Source organism: Rhinoderma darwinii, chromosome 4, assembly GCF_050947455.1.
Source record: "Rhinoderma darwinii isolate aRhiDar2 chromosome 4, aRhiDar2.hap1, whole genome shotgun sequence".
NCBI lineage: Eukaryota > Metazoa > Chordata > Amphibia > Anura > Rhinodermatidae > Rhinoderma > Rhinoderma darwinii.
The window spans coordinates 378,185,905-378,201,509 of NC_134690.1; the positions used below are offsets into that span (position 1 = coordinate 378,185,905).

Below are 15,605 nucleotides of genomic sequence, written 5' to 3' on the forward strand. Positions count from 1 at the left end.
CTACTGCGGAATGTGGACAGAATTGCTGCGTTTTTATCAGATGTCGATCTCCCAGCATTGTGAAAAATGCAGCAATTTACGCACCCTTTTCTGCCGTAAAAAAAAACCCCCGCAGGAAATGGTGCCTTTTTGCTGCAGCGGAATGTCTGCGTTTTTCAACAGAATTGCTGTAGAAACTTTTTGCAGCTATTCAGTTGTGTGTGGACAAGCCCTAAAGCAGATATACATGAAGCAATCATACGGAGACTGAAGCTGTTGCAACCAATCAGATTGCGGCTTTTATATTCCAAAGGGATTCTGAAAAAGGGAGTAGTTGCTATTGGCAATCTTCTTCTTTGCTCTAATTTCAATAAATCCCCCCCCCCCCCCCAATAACTGTGTATAAATACAGATATGTGTTAAGATATTAATGTTTTTTTATAAGATTATAAAAACATCCCTTCATTGGGCTGAGTCTAGTATTGATGTTTGGCCCAATTCAAGTAATAGGGGTCAAGCTGCAGTACCATGCACAGCACAAGGACAGGTGTGGTGCTGTTCCTGGTAAAAAGCAGCCATGTATTACAAATCTCATACAACCCCTTTAAATCACAAGTTTGCTCTCAGCATGGAAGGCCTGCTTGTGGTCAAACCACGAGTACTTGTTTATTACAACAAAATTGTGTACAGCAGATCTCCCCCACAGCAAAAACAAACAAAAAAAAAAATACATAGGTTATTACATAATGATTACTCTAGGGCCAGGATCTGCAGGGTCCCGAGTACACTCAACCAGAACACCGAGCGTTACCGCGTTCAACATTTCCAGAAGACAAGTAACAACATAAATCCGGGCAGACAAAGTCTAACTCTAGATATCATTTTGACAACGCCGACAACCATCTGTTTTCAATAAAATTTTACAAACCACACTTGAGTATTTTATAAGCTTTAAATCAGAAATTGCCTCAGATTAGCAGCGCAAACTTCAGAAATAGCGACATGTTTTATTGTTCATCCACCTGCAGATCCGCAGAACAGCTTGGGCATAAAAAAGGAATAGTCACGTACTGTGGATTTTAGGAGCCACTTAGACATTATTGGAGGTGCACTTTAAATAGGTTCTAAAGTAAAAGGGCCCCGGTTTGGAAAACCCTTTTTTAAATACCGTATAAAGCTGGAATCACACATGATGTTTTTTTAGCAGTTTTTTTTAGCCAGAGGATACAAAACTGCAAGTGCATGTGTGATTTCAGCCATAGAAATTCTGGACAGCCACACGCATCTTGGGCCCGTGCTCCAATACAAAGTATGGGAGCACGGTCGTAAAAAGCAAAAGATAGGACATATCCTATCTAATGTGGAGGTGTCCGTGGTCACAGAGCAGCGTCTCTTGATCTGGGGAACCTACCTGGCATATCCATGCACTGCACGGACAGCCCATATCAATGACACCTGTGTTCGGGCTTGTCCACACGTAACGGATTTGCTGCAGAAAAAGTCCACTTTCCGCAGCAGTAATTGACACGCTGCAGAACTAAAATTACGCACCGCAAGGTGAGTTTCTGGACTGAATTTGTTCGCAGCGTGTGGATAACATTTGTTGATTCACACCCACTTTGCTGCTACTGTATTCCGCTGCGTATTTTCCGTCCGCAATTCTGGATGGAAAATACGCAGCAATTCCGTTACGTGTGGACAAGCCCAAATAATTAAATTCCCTGTGGTGGCGCTGCAGGAGAATAGAACACTTGCTGACAGGTTCCCCATTAGATCGCAACTGATTGATAGAGGTCTCTACAGTGGGACACCCTGTGATCATTTTATCAAGGGATCCAGTGGAAAACCCCTTTAAATTTCCACTCCACTAAAAATGAATTGTCAAAAGTGACCCATTGTAAGGGCTTATTTAGACGAACGTGATATACGTCCGTGCAACGCGCGTGATTTTCACGCGCCTCGCACGGACCTATGTTAGTCTATTGGGCCGTGCAAACTGTCCGTGAGTTTCACGCAGCGTGTGTCCGCTGCGTAAAACTCACGACATGTCCTATATTTGTGCGTTGTTTGCGCATAACACACCCATTGAAGTTAATGGGTGCGTGAAAATCACGCGCAGCACACAGAAGCACTTCCGTGTGACACACGTGATTCGCGCAACAGCAGTAAAAAGTATGAATGAAAACAGAAAAGCCCCACGTGCTTTTCTGTTTACAAACATAGAGTGTCATAATGGTGGCGGCTGCGCGAAAATCACGCAGCCACGCATCATACGCGGCTGACACACGGAGCTGTTAAGTACCTTTTGCGCACGCAAAACGCACGTGTAAATCCGGCCTAAGGCATTTAGTAACATCCTTTAAGCGGTAATCATCAGTACATTCGGAGCCAGTAAACCACCAGCATGCCATTGTGCTGGGATTTAGTGTTCCAAACCACATCTAGAACAGATGTTTAGGGAATAGTTAGTAAAGTAAGATACGATTTACCGTGACAAACCCGGGAGCGGTATGCGCAGTTAAGCGAGGTGTACAATCCTCTGCACCATGTGCGCAATGCGCTCGATGTCGCCGGACTTCTTACCTGAACTCCTTTCGGTAAGTTCTAACTTACTTTACTAATTATTCCTTTTTGGTGGGTCGGTTTGGAAGACTATACCCCAGCTGCATAAAGAAACCCTGTTGGTTTAGCGGCTCCAAACATCCTGACAGGCTCCCTTTAAATGGGTTGTCCAGGAGTTGAACAACGCGTACTGCTTACTTTCAGAAACAGAACCACACCTGTCCATGGGTTAAGTTCAATAGAGAAACCAAAATCTGCAACAAATGCCAATTATTGCGAATTTTGCTGTGAATTAACGCAGCAAAATAAAAAAAAAACAAAAAAAAAACACTATGTTTAAAGTTTAAATGACTGTACTCCATTCCACTGGCGCTCCAGTAGCAACGCGTGTCTGGTCCCCATCTGGTCTCTGTACAGCCGGCCTTCTGTGATAATGTTTTGTCACTTGTGACGAATGCAGCCAATCACAGGCCAGGGATGCTATGTTACCTTAGCACCAGGGGAAGTATAGTCTTTTTGTCTTGTCGGCTGTTATCCGCAACAGAAAATCAGCTTGAAAAACACGATTTGGACGTGGTCTATTGGTAAAACACCATACTGATCGAACAGAAAAGCGATATATACTGATGGATTTGAGTATCTTTACATAGGTATCGTAATTCTTGCACTTATATATAAAGAAGTGTAGTTTTGAAATACTTGTGTGTGCCGTGCATTACTATTTTGTGGAGGTGTAACCGGAGAGACCACGGACTTTTGGTGGTTTACCCATTCGTTGGTTATTGATATTTGAAAGTTACACAGACATCCCTCCGATTACAATGGAACAATTAATTTCTGATAAACACAAGAGAAAATGTTGGTGCGCTCACCACTGATGCAAAGTAGAAACACCACGTCCTTATATTGATCGGTGCTCGGACAAGAGATCTACGTCGGAGGTAGGCAAGGATCCAAGAAATGTATAGATGGGGCTGGCACACGATGAAATTTAAAAGTACAATGCTGCTTTATTGGTCATAGCTATGACTAAGAACTGAAAGGTTCGAAATGCGTAAGCATTCTCTGCCCAGGATTTTATTTATTTGTTTTATCATTATTCGATACCAATAAAGCAGAATTGTACTTTTAAATTTCATTCTGTGCCAGACCCATCTCTACATTTCTTGAACAATTAATTTCCCCTGTGATGGTGCTGCAGACAATGAAAACTTGCTGCCTGTTTCTCCACAGTCTACAGCTCATCACTGGGGGTCGTCAAAGTCTTCCTGTGATCACCTCAACGTCAGGGGGGCCTCCCAGCAAAAAGCCATTGCCCAAAGAGGATAACGCAGGTAGTTCCACGAAGGACATTTACAGGATCACTCATCCAGAGTCAATGTCTATCGGGCTAATGGAAACACCCAAGTACAGCACTGGCACCAAAGACATTGAATGGATTGTGAGGGCGTATGCGTGACAACTACTCCATTAAACTCCTCCTCACCGTGGTCATGCAGTGAGGAGGAATGGGGCGCTCAGAACTCCCGTTCTAGTGAATGTGGGGGTGCTAGCAATCAGACTATCACCTATCCTGTGGATAGGTAATAAATGTCCTTTGTGGAACAATTCCTTTAATGAAAGCATCATAATGAAAAGCTTGGTGTATGGCAGTGTTTTCAGTAGTCTTTGAATCATCAGCACGTTGAAGACAGAGATAATACACAACAGTCATGTGTATGAGGGGAAGGAAAGTATAATTTATGGAATGGACGTAAAGAATGTCATCCTCACAAACGGTTCTAAACATACAGGTATACAATGATATTTAGTCAGGTAGTTAATAACAGTATATTGTATGGAAAAACATTTAAATGGAGGGCTAAAAAGTGCCGAAAGGAAAATTTGCCCTCTGTTCCTGTCTGCTCCATTTCTAACAGAAGAGTAAAATAAGTTTGCATGCAGTTATTTATTCAGTCTATCAAACCCTTCATGACAGGGAGATTTATAGCTGTGGTTTGGGCTTGTACAGGCTTCACCATGAATTACTATTTAATTTCTCATTTTACCTGAGGATATAGTTTTTGTTTTTCATCAGGACATATAGGAAGATCTTCGCACTGTTTGTCAAAATACACCTTTAGCTTTATACATTTGTAGCAAATTAGAGACTAAAACATTTCATAGCCCTTTTCAACTCCTATTTTACTATTCACATCCTACCTGACTTACCAGCAGGGTTCAGGACCTTTTAATGCATGAACTGTAGACATTTATATATCCATGTCTGAGAAGAGAGGCCAGAATTGCTTGGACACTCATGTGAATGCTTGTGATAGGAATCAATGTACGTAGATGGCATGTCAAAAGTGGTTATCTCATCACTGACAATCCTTTAATATGACAGCAGCTGCCAAGCTGTCAGCTGCTCATTTTCCACACAGCAGCCACTACAGGGCAAATGTAGGATTACATGCAATCAAATGAATGGCTGTCCGTGTTATGTGGGCAGGAGTTGTCAAGAGGAGATCAATATTAACAATCTCTGCCTACCTAAAGAACTGCACGGTCAGTAGTTACATTTTGACAGGGTTTACGTTACAGATTGAAAGCTCTACATCTGCTTACACTGTTTAAAGCAAGCCTGTGAGCTGCCCAAGCCCCCTCATAACCCCTTCAATAAAGAGCTGCTATGTATACATAAGGCATAGTTTACGGGGGGGGGAAAAAAAAACTTACTTAAATTATAACCTATGCACAGGATGCTAATTTTCTGATCACTAAAGGTCCCACAGCTGGTACCCCCACCGATTGTGAGAACAGGGGTCCCAAACACCCAGATTCTCCTCACTGCTCCCCCTGCAGTAAGAAGGTTCTTGAATGGAGCGCCCGCCGCTCTATTCAGTCTATGAGAGTGACAGAAACAGCCGAGAGCTGTACTCGACTGTTTCTGTCATTCTCATAGATAATACATGGAGCGGCAGCACGTATACGCCGCTCTATTCAATGTCCTCATCGCTGCTTTCCAGCAGCGAGGTGGATCTGGGGGTTCGGGACCTCCGTTCCCACGATCAGTGGGACTCCCAGGGGGTCGAACCCCAAGCGATCATAAAATTATCCCCTATCCTGCGGACTGGTGATAATTTATGATTTTGGGAATACTCTTTTAATACAGCACTGGCCGAAAAATTTTAGGCGCTATATGAAATGTACTAGTAGTCTGCTGGGAGTTCCAAGCTAGACTTCCGTCTGGCGGATTTGTGAGCAGAGGGTCTACCACACTCCTCTAGAAAGTGACTGATGTGCTGGTCCAAAGATTTGCTGTCACTCTTGTTATTGCGCACATCAAAGTGCCAGTGCCTTGACCCCAAACCCTGTGCACACACTGCCACAGGACTGGTATTTCATTATACACAGATTCACTGCACACATGGGGCTTTGTTCCCATCAGTGATGAAGATGCTGGGGAGCTAGGGCTGTCACGATACCAGAATTTGGACTTCGATACCGATACTTTGTCTAGTATTGCGATTTTCGATACCAAAACGATACTTTGCCAATAGTAATAATAAAAAAATAAGTTCTTCCTTTTTCTAAGGCGCGAGGTGTGATGAATTTTGAATGTGCCTCACATTAATAGTAATTAACCCGAACATGTTTCTCAGTCATAACGGGTTAATGTGTAAGGTACATGACGGGGTTAATTACTATTAATGTGAGGCACATGGAGGTTAAACTCATCACACCACGTGCCTTCCATTAATAAGTGAGTTTTTATTTTATTTTTTTTTACAGCGTGCACATCATAAATGACGCAAAAAAATTGTTGTGCAGGTTATTACGGCCGCGCCAATGCCGAATATGTGTATGTTTTATGTATTGAGACTTATTTTAATGTTTATTGTAAAAAAGGTATGTGTATTTTTTTTATTTAACATCACTTTATGTTTTCACTTTTTTATTTTTAAACTTTAATGTACTGGCATATGTCCATATACTGATAGTACACAGGCAGTTGTTAGGGCATACCCAAGTATGTCCTAACAGGAAATATGGTAACAACTTTCAATAGACCCTGGGCTGTCTGCCCATATATGGTATGTCCCTCAATCACGTCACAGAGAAACGTCACAGGGAATCCCTGTGACGCGATCCAAGGGGCACCCCCCCCCCCCCCTTCACATTTTCCCCTAGAATGATGCAGTCAGCTTTGATCGCAGCATTCAGGGGAATAGCGGCGGAGGTCAGAGGTTTCGCTCATCTCCGCCGTTAGAGCAGGGCTGCGGCTGTGTAATACAAGTGCGTGCGCAGTCAGCATGAGGTGACGCGGCCGACGTTGAACTAATGAGCGCAGGCACTGAAGACAGAACACGGGGGTGTTTTGCAGTGCACCTGCTATGTTCTGTCTTCAGTGCCACCGCTCATTAGTGCAGCGCTGATCACATCACCTCATGCTGACCGCGCGCACTTGTGAGGACTCAGTGAGGACTGTGTATACATTAATGTGTTACAATGCTAAGCTGTGCGGCGGCACAGCCAAGTATCGAAATAAATGAAATAACAGCATCGAACAGTTTGAGGCTGGGTTCACACGACCTATTTCCAGACGTATACGAGGCGTTTTTTGCCTCGTTTTACGTCTGAAAATACGTCTCAAATACGTTGTCAAACATCTGCCCATTACTTTCTATGGGTATAACGCTGTATTGTTCCCACGACGCGTAATTTTACGCGTCATACGGCAATTACGACGCGTAAAATGACGCCTCGTAAAAAGAAGTGCAGGACACTTCTTTGGACGTTTTTGGAGCTGTTTTCTCATAGACTCCAATGAAAACAGCTCCAAAAACGGACGTAAAAAATGCTGCAAAAACGGCACGAAAAACGCCGCGAAAAATGCGAGTTGCTCAAAAAACGTCTGAAAATCAGGGGCTGTTTTCCCTTGAAAACAGCTCTGTATTTTCAGACGTTTTTGGTCACTACGTGTGCACATACCCTAAGGGTGCACGGTATCAAAACAGTATCGAAGTTTCTATGCATCATGCATCCCTATGGGGAGCGTGTCAATCATACTACGAGCATGTTCAGAATTTCAGATTTACATTGCCTTCTGTATAAAATAATCAAAAATAAATAAATATGTAGGTACTTACGTGTTTTAAGTCTTTAAGAATTTGCTCGTCTACACCTTCTTCTGCAAAAACTTCTGCCATTCCTTCAATAACATCTTCAATAATGGATTTGTAAAGCTTTGGCTAAATAATAATAAAAAATAAAAAAAACTGTGTAAAGGGGCAAAAGTGCGCTACATTTATGAACGACTTGCAATGTCTATGACAGTCTATAGAAGATGGTAAATAAAATGTGCGTAAGCAGACGTATCATGAACATGCACGAGCCGAGTCAGGTCTCCGCTATTTAAATAGCTAATTAAACTTCACATGGCCAACCTCATCTCCTCCAGGAGGTTACTATTCAAATGGGGGACACAGAGACACCCATTCTTGTGATCAGTGGGGGTCCCAGAGGTTGGACCCCACCAATGAAACCTTTAACCCCTTAATGACAGACTATTTTGAGCTTAATGACCAGGCACTCTTTGTAATTTTCCATTCAAAGAGTCATAAGGGCTTGTTTTTTTCGAGATGAGTTGACTTTCAATATCACCAATATTGGGTGCATATAATATATTCATTAACTTTTTGGGGGGGAAGGGATTGAAAAAAAAACAGCTATTCTAGCATTGTATTTTGCGTTTTAAATTTACGCCGTTCACTAGAACATGTAACGTGTTATAAAATGTTACCTTTATTCTATGGGTCGGTATGATTACGGCATATGTATAAGTTTTTTTTATATTCTACTACATTTTCAACATAAAAACTCTTTTAAACCTTTCGCGCACCCAGACATGCTATTACGTCCGGGTGCAGGGGGTGATGTTTGGAACGCGCTCCATATACTCTGGGTGTCGGCTGCATTTTACAGCCGACACCCGGGACTAACAGCCAGGAGCAGCGATTGCGCTGTTACTGGCTGTTTAAACCCTCAAATGCCACGTTCAATCGCGACCGCAGCATGTGAGGCGTTGGAGAAGGGGCAGACTCCTGCAACATCTCATCATCCCCCCCCCCCCCCCCGGAGGGTGACGACAGTTGTCACGGCAGCCCAGGGGCCTAATGAAAGCCCCCAGGGCTGCCTTCACTCTGCCTGTGGCAGGGCTTAAAAGAAGCCTGTAAAAATTACAATATAGTGCAATAATTTAGTATTGCGGTGTATTGTACCAGCTATCGAACGATCGCTGGTTCAAGTTCCCTAGGGGGGCTAATAAAGTGTGTAAAAAAAAAAAAAAAAAGGTGAAAACGTTTTTAGTAGTGAAGAAAACAAAATAAAATAAAAAAAAAAACATTAAAAGTTCAAGAAAAAAAAAAACCTTTCCCATTTTTCCCCTAAAGTAATGCAAAAAATAAAAGTAAAACAAAATTGGTATTGCTGTGTCCGTAAAAGTCTAAATTATTACAATATAGCGTTAACGCCCTAAAAAATAAAATGTCATAAAAAGTGATCAAAAAGTTCTGCGTACAAAAAAACGGATACAAACTACAGCTCGTCCAGCAAAAAATAAGCCCTAACACCAATCGGTAAAAAAATACAAAAGTTATGGCTCTCAGAATGTGGCGACACAAAACATTTTTTTATTAACAAAAAGTTTATCACTAAAAGTAGTTCCTCATCATGTTCCTCAGACATAATGGACAACATTGGGTTAATGTGTCAGGTACCTGATGGGGTTAATTACTATTAGGGCTTATTCAGACGAACGTTGCGTTTTTGCGCGCGCAAAAAACCACTTGACAGCTCAGTGTGTCATCCGTGTATGATGCGCGGCTGCGTGATTTTCGCGCAGCCGCCATCATAGAGAGGAGTCTAGTCGAGGTCAGTCACTGTCCAGGGTGCTGAAAGAGTTAACTGATCGGCAGTTAACTCTTTCAGCACCCTCGACAGTGAATGCCGATCACCATATCGAGAAACCTGTTAAAAAAAAAGAAAAAGTTCAGACTTACCGAGAACTTCCCTCCCGGCCGTTGCCTTGGTGACGCGTCCTTGGTGACGCGCCTCTCTTGACATCGGGCCCCACCTCCATGGATGACGCCGCAGTCCATGTGACCGCTGCAGCCTGTGCTTGGCTTGTGATTGGCTGGAGCTGTCACTTGGACTGAATTGTCATCCCGGGAGGTCAGACTGGCGGAAGAAGCCGAGAGTTATCGGTAAGTCAGAACTTTTTTTTTTTTTTACACGTTCATGTATATTGGGATCGGAAGTCACTGTCCAGGGTGCTGAAACAGTTTAACTCTTTCAGCACCCTGGACAGTGACTATCTCCTGACGTCGCGTACCGGAATTTTTTTTGCCGAGTTCGGCCGAACCCGGTGAAGTTCGGTTCGGTTGTCCGGGTTCGCTCATCTCAAAGACACTCCGTTTGGATGTTTGTAAACAGAAAAGCACCACGTTCTGTTATTCATCCATTTGACAGCTGGTGCGCGAAACAGGCAGTTCGCACGGAAGTGCTTCCGTGCGACCTGCGTGGTTTTCACGCACCCATTGACTTCAATGGGTGCGTGATGCGCGAAATACGTGGAGATATTGAACATGTCGCGCTTTTTGCGCAGCAGACAAACGCTGCGCAAAAAGCACGCACTGTCTGTACTTCCCCATAGACTTGTATTGGTCTGTGCGTGGCGCGTGAAAACCACGCGGCCCGCATGGACCCAATACACGTTCGTGTGAATCCCCCCTTAAGGTGAGGCACATGGAGGTTCAAAATTCATAATAAATCACATGAATAAGTGAAAGAAAGCAGTTTTTATTTTAGAACAGCGTAAACATCATAAATGACGCTATACACTTATTACGATCATGACCATATCAAATGTGTATATCTTATGTATGGAGACTTATTTTAACGTTTATTGTAAAAAAAAAAAAAAAAAAAAAGTGTTTTTTTTAACATTACTTTATTTATTTTTTAACTTTTTGTTTTTAAACTTTAATGTACTGAAAAACATTAAACATATCTATATACTGATAGTACACAGACAGTTGTTAGGGCATACCTCAGTATGCCCTATCAACAGGAAATATGGTTAGACAACCCTGGGGTCCTTCAATTGACCCTGAGCAGTCTGCCCATATATGGTATGTCCCTCATACCAGGGGCATCCCCCCTTCTCATTTACCCCTTGAATTCTGCAGTCAGCTTTGATCACAGCATTCAGGGATAATGATGGAGATGAGAGATTTCTCTGTAATACAACCATTGCCCTGCACCTGACAATAAGTGTCAGCATAAGGTGATGCCGCCAGCACTGCACTAATGAGCAGCGGCACAGGCACTAAAGACAGAACATGGGGGTGTTTTGCAGTCTGCCCGCCATGTTCTCTGTCTTCAGTGCTGGCAATCATTAGTGCAGCGCCGGCCGCATCACATCATGCTGACCGCGCACTTATCAGGACTAAGGAGCGGGGCAATGGCTGTATCACACATGTATAACACAACCGCAGCCGCGCTCTGACTACATCCATGTGTTACAATGCTAAGCTGTGCGGCCGCACAGCTTAGTATCGAAATACATTAAATAACGGTATTTAAATGTGTGCACAGTATAGAAACAGTATCGAAGTTTCGATGCAGCGTGAAACCCTAGCAATACCATATATTTGTATTTAATTTTACTGAAATCTATCAAGCCACTTAGATGCCGCGGTCGCTATTGAGCGCAGCATTTAAGGGGTTAAATGGGTGGGATTGGAGGTTCTTCCAATCCCAGACATTGCAGCAGGAGCAATGATCACCATCATGTACATATTCTGCATTACGATGTTAAAGCAGACATGTCACCTCTCCTGACAGGTCTACTTCAGTAAATATTTGCATTCCCTATAAAAGATCAATTCTGTGCATCTTTTTAGAACTCTGCAGTGTGTCGTTCCTCTGTTATTCCTCCTGGAAACGTATGTAGAAATTAGCAATTAGGCGTTACCATGCAGTCTGACAGTGTCAGACTGTGTAGAGTCAAAGGTGTGTCCTTGTGTATCTAAATCACCATTGATTGGGGATAAAGGGGTTAAACAGCAGCGAGCTGAGGTTTCTCCGACATTCGCTACTAGGCTATGTTCACAAAGGGTGGATACGCTGCACAAAAGGACAGTGTATCCACCCTGGTCGCCGCAGGGAATTCCGGACGAAAAACAGCACGTAAAATTAAAAAAGTTTCAACTTCCGTAGCCATGGCGACGCCTCCATCTTCAGTTCTGCCTCTTGGGATTAATTCTGGGCAATACATTTTTTTTTTTTTATTAATTACGATTTTTGCGGCGGAATCGCAGCTTTTCCACCGCAAAGAAACGCAACATCCGCTATTTGGTGTGGGTTTTACCTCCCCATTGAATTCAATGGGGGAAATTCTGCACCAAATACGAATCGATTATGCAAATACAATTGAAAGGCTGTGGATTAAAAAAAACGCACCGCAGGTCAATTTCTGACCGCTTTTTCCGCTTATCATATACGTGTGGATGTTCAAATTTTATCCACTTTGCTGCTACTGTATTATGCAAAAAAATCTGTTGTCGTATTTTTGCTATGTATGAACTAACCCTAAGGGTATGTTCACACACAAACCCAAAAACGTCTGAAAATATGGAGCGGTTTTAAAGGGAAAACAGCTCCTGATTTTCAGACGTTTTTTTAAGCCACTCGCGATTTTCACGGCCGTTTTTGGAGCGGTTTTCAATAGAGTCTATGAAAAACAGCTCCAAAAACGTCCCAAGAAGTGACTTGCACTTCTTTTTCGTGGCCGTTTTTTTACTTGGCCGTTTTTCCAAATGGACACGTAAAAAAAAAAAAACGGCCCATGGGAACAGAATGCCGTTTTTCCCATTGAAATTATCGGGCAGATGTTTGGAGGCGTTCTGTTTCCGATTTATCGGCCGTTTTTCGGGCATTTACGTTGTGAACATACCCTTAGGGTGGTAGGGAGGCTCTGTATTCAGACGTTATCTTACTCCTAATAGTGGCGATCAGGGCACGGTCGTACATACACAATCCAAACGTGAGTAGAGCTGGTCTATATGATGATATCATCCACAGCCTCTAGATCTGTATGTACGGAACCCTTTTTTGATTCCTTATTGCTCACACCTTAAATTCACAGACCGGAGCAGGTATACAAAAAGGGGTTAAATCCAACTCCCCCCAAGAAAATACATATCACTTAATGGTTTATGCGAACGACAATCCAGTAGAATATCCCTGGGGACTAATACTTTCCCCAACGCATATGCAGATAGGAAATAACGTGCAAAAGGTGCGGCTTTTTCCTGAGACCTGCGGGTCCACACGGGCTATTAACGATCTTCTCACACGGGCCTCTGCATGTAGTCTTCACAGGTTGCGGATTCAATACTTCTATAGATTTAAGAAACAAAGTATAGCGCAACACCTTTGGGTATATTATCACTCCATACAATTTATTTCCATACTCGCAAACGAAAATAAATTTCAGGCATATAAAATTTTAAAAGCGCGGCACGCCAAATACGGTCAGCCCGACTCTGGTATTTTCGCCCCTCCCGATTCCACTGGGACTTGTGAGAAGATTGTTAATAGCCCGTGTAGGACCACAGGAAAAAGCCGCATCTTTTGGACTTTATTTTTATTTCCTATCTGCGTATACGTTGGGAAGTGTCAATCCCCAGGGATATTCTACTGGATTGCCGTTGACATAAACAGTTTAGAGTGGTATACATTTTATCGTTCGCAGTACGTACCGTACCCGAGGTCACATTGTATCACGTCGTCAAGCTTCTGCCGCGGCCGTATTGTGTACGTATTCACGTATTCTGCGCTGCGGCAAGGAGTAGAATATCCATTATAGGGTAGGCCTACACGGCAACTTTGGTCACACGACATGATCTCGCAAGTAATGATTGTGAATGAGGTCGAGTTACACGTGACCGCGACAATGGCAAAAAATCCATGTGTTTGCTGCGGTGTGACTATTTTAGGGTGCGATTTGGGTGCGACTCATCTGATTTGGGCTTTGCGCATCCAAAGATAAATATCGTTGACATGCCGCAAATGAGTCGCACGCAACTTATATTAAGTAGGCAGTCACGTGCCACTTGCCATCTGCGACCTGCTTGGGATCTTTTGCGATCGCAGCTACAATAATCCGCGTGTCGTAAGGCGACCACATTCACCATCTTTACTTGTGATTTTGAATTGCGACTGAAGTCGCCGTGTGGCCCTCAACTTATTCTCCATTCACTACCATTATTACAGTGATTAAAGAATCACGACAATGCAGAAAATTAAGATATGAGTAATAGTAGCAGTAACTACAACCGTCACATCCGGCCTCCATCATTACCACACTCAGGCATAAAACCGCCATTTTTTTTTTTTCCTTAGCCCGTTTTATACAAAACAACGGGTCTTACCACGGGGTTGAGATTACCAGAGTGAGCCATAGCTTAAGGCCTAGGCAGAACCCCGGGTTTTCTTGTCAGGTGAGTCCGTCCTGCCCGCAGCTCCTCTCAGCCACTACAGTCACCCGAGGAGCACTCCGAGAGTCCCTGGTGCGGTCACATGACCTTGACTCATCCGCATCCCGTAATCAGGCACTGCGATCTATACAGCGCCATCTAGTGTTCGCCTGTCGAGACGGATGTATGTGTTCACGACTAGGCCGCCTATCTAGTCCGGTGCACACAGATCTTGTACAGCGCCACCTAGTGTTCGTGATTCAGACGGCTACATGCGTTCTGGACTAGGCCGCAGATCTATTCTGGTCAGATAGCTCTGAAGGACTCTGATGTATAAAATATACTAGTGCAACCAATATAATCACATTTATTGTTTTCTAACCTGAGAAGCTAAAACTGGAGTTTGGTTGGTTGCTATAGACAACTGCTGGACCTATTGTACTAGTGTGTGTATAATAAAGGTTTATCAAAACTAGTGCAATGGACAAGTGGAGTAGTTGCCCTGAGCAACCAATCAGGTTTAAGCTTTCATTTTACAGAGGGTCTTTTAAAAATGAAATAAGTAATCTGATTGGATGCTGTGGGCAACTACCCCACTTTTGATAAATCTCCCCTAGTGTTTGTGCTGCTAGACTTATTATAGACGTGTTGCTAAGTTACAGGCATTTTCTGTTGTTTTTTTTCTTTATTTGTTTCCCATGTAAAAATTATGTGAGGGGATGTGGTGAAAATGGCTCTCATGCTGTGCCTTAGCTCAGGGCTAAATCACGCAGTTCCTTGTTATCTTTGTGCATTATTCGATTTTGGGGTAAATTTGCTTCATATTTTTTCTTAGATGCACAAATTGTGATACAAAATTCACATTTAGGCCGTTAACGCTTCTAAAAACACCAGCGTTATTAAAATGTAACATGTGACCGCTGCAGCCAATCACAGGCACCGTCATCTAGAGAGGCCGGGGTGGTCATCAGAGGAGGGAGGGGAAAAGTATGTGCGATAATTTACGCAGCGGAAATTACGCCTGATAAAACGTATCACAGTGTGGTGCAGGATTTTGGATGGCATTCCCTGCGGTGTTCAGGGCGGATACGCTGCACAGCTTGACGCAGCCTATCCGCCCTGAATACGCCGTGTGTGTTCATACTGTTAGGTTAAAGCTACACAGCTAAATTAGTTATGTGGTGATGCATCTGAAGCTCATACAACCCGGTTAAAGGCAATGTCCTCCTTCTCATCCAATCCATTTTTTTTGCCGCAATATCTAATATGACAAATAAAGCAACTTTGCAATAGCTCTTGATTAAAAATATCCTGTCATTTTGTTTCTACAACTCCTATATAGACCTATGCATCTCCATGGTAACAGACAGCAAAGATACCCTGTCTGATCCTGCAGTCATACTCCCACCTGTCCCCTACATACATTTGGTAGGTTAGCAAGAAGTAGGGGACAGGTGGAGTATTACTGCAGGATCAGACTACGGTTTGTTTGCTGTCTGTTACCATGGAGACTAAGGGCAAAGCCCCACGTGGCGGAAT

General features: G+C 43.2%; 1 protein-coding gene across 2 annotated transcripts in view; it reads right to left on the reverse strand.

Moving 5' to 3' along the window:
- Positions 1 to 14,287, reverse strand: part of GTF2A1L (general transcription factor IIA subunit 1 like) — a 65,506-nt gene extending 51,219 nt beyond the window's left edge. Inside the window, exons 1-2 of one of the 2 annotated variants that reach the window (XM_075863193.1) lie at positions 14,022 to 14,287; positions 7,674 to 7,775 (exon numbers count right to left, since the gene is read on the reverse strand). In XM_075863193.1, the coding sequence (XP_075719308.1) occupies positions 7,674 to 7,775; positions 14,022 to 14,051 (132 nt within the window). In that variant the 5' untranslated portion in view covers positions 14,052 to 14,287. The remainder of the gene's footprint in view (positions 1 to 7,673; positions 7,776 to 14,021) is intronic. The other variant, XM_075863192.1, reaches the window with a different exon arrangement.
- Between the last annotated feature and the right edge of the window lie 1,318 nt (positions 14,288 to 15,605).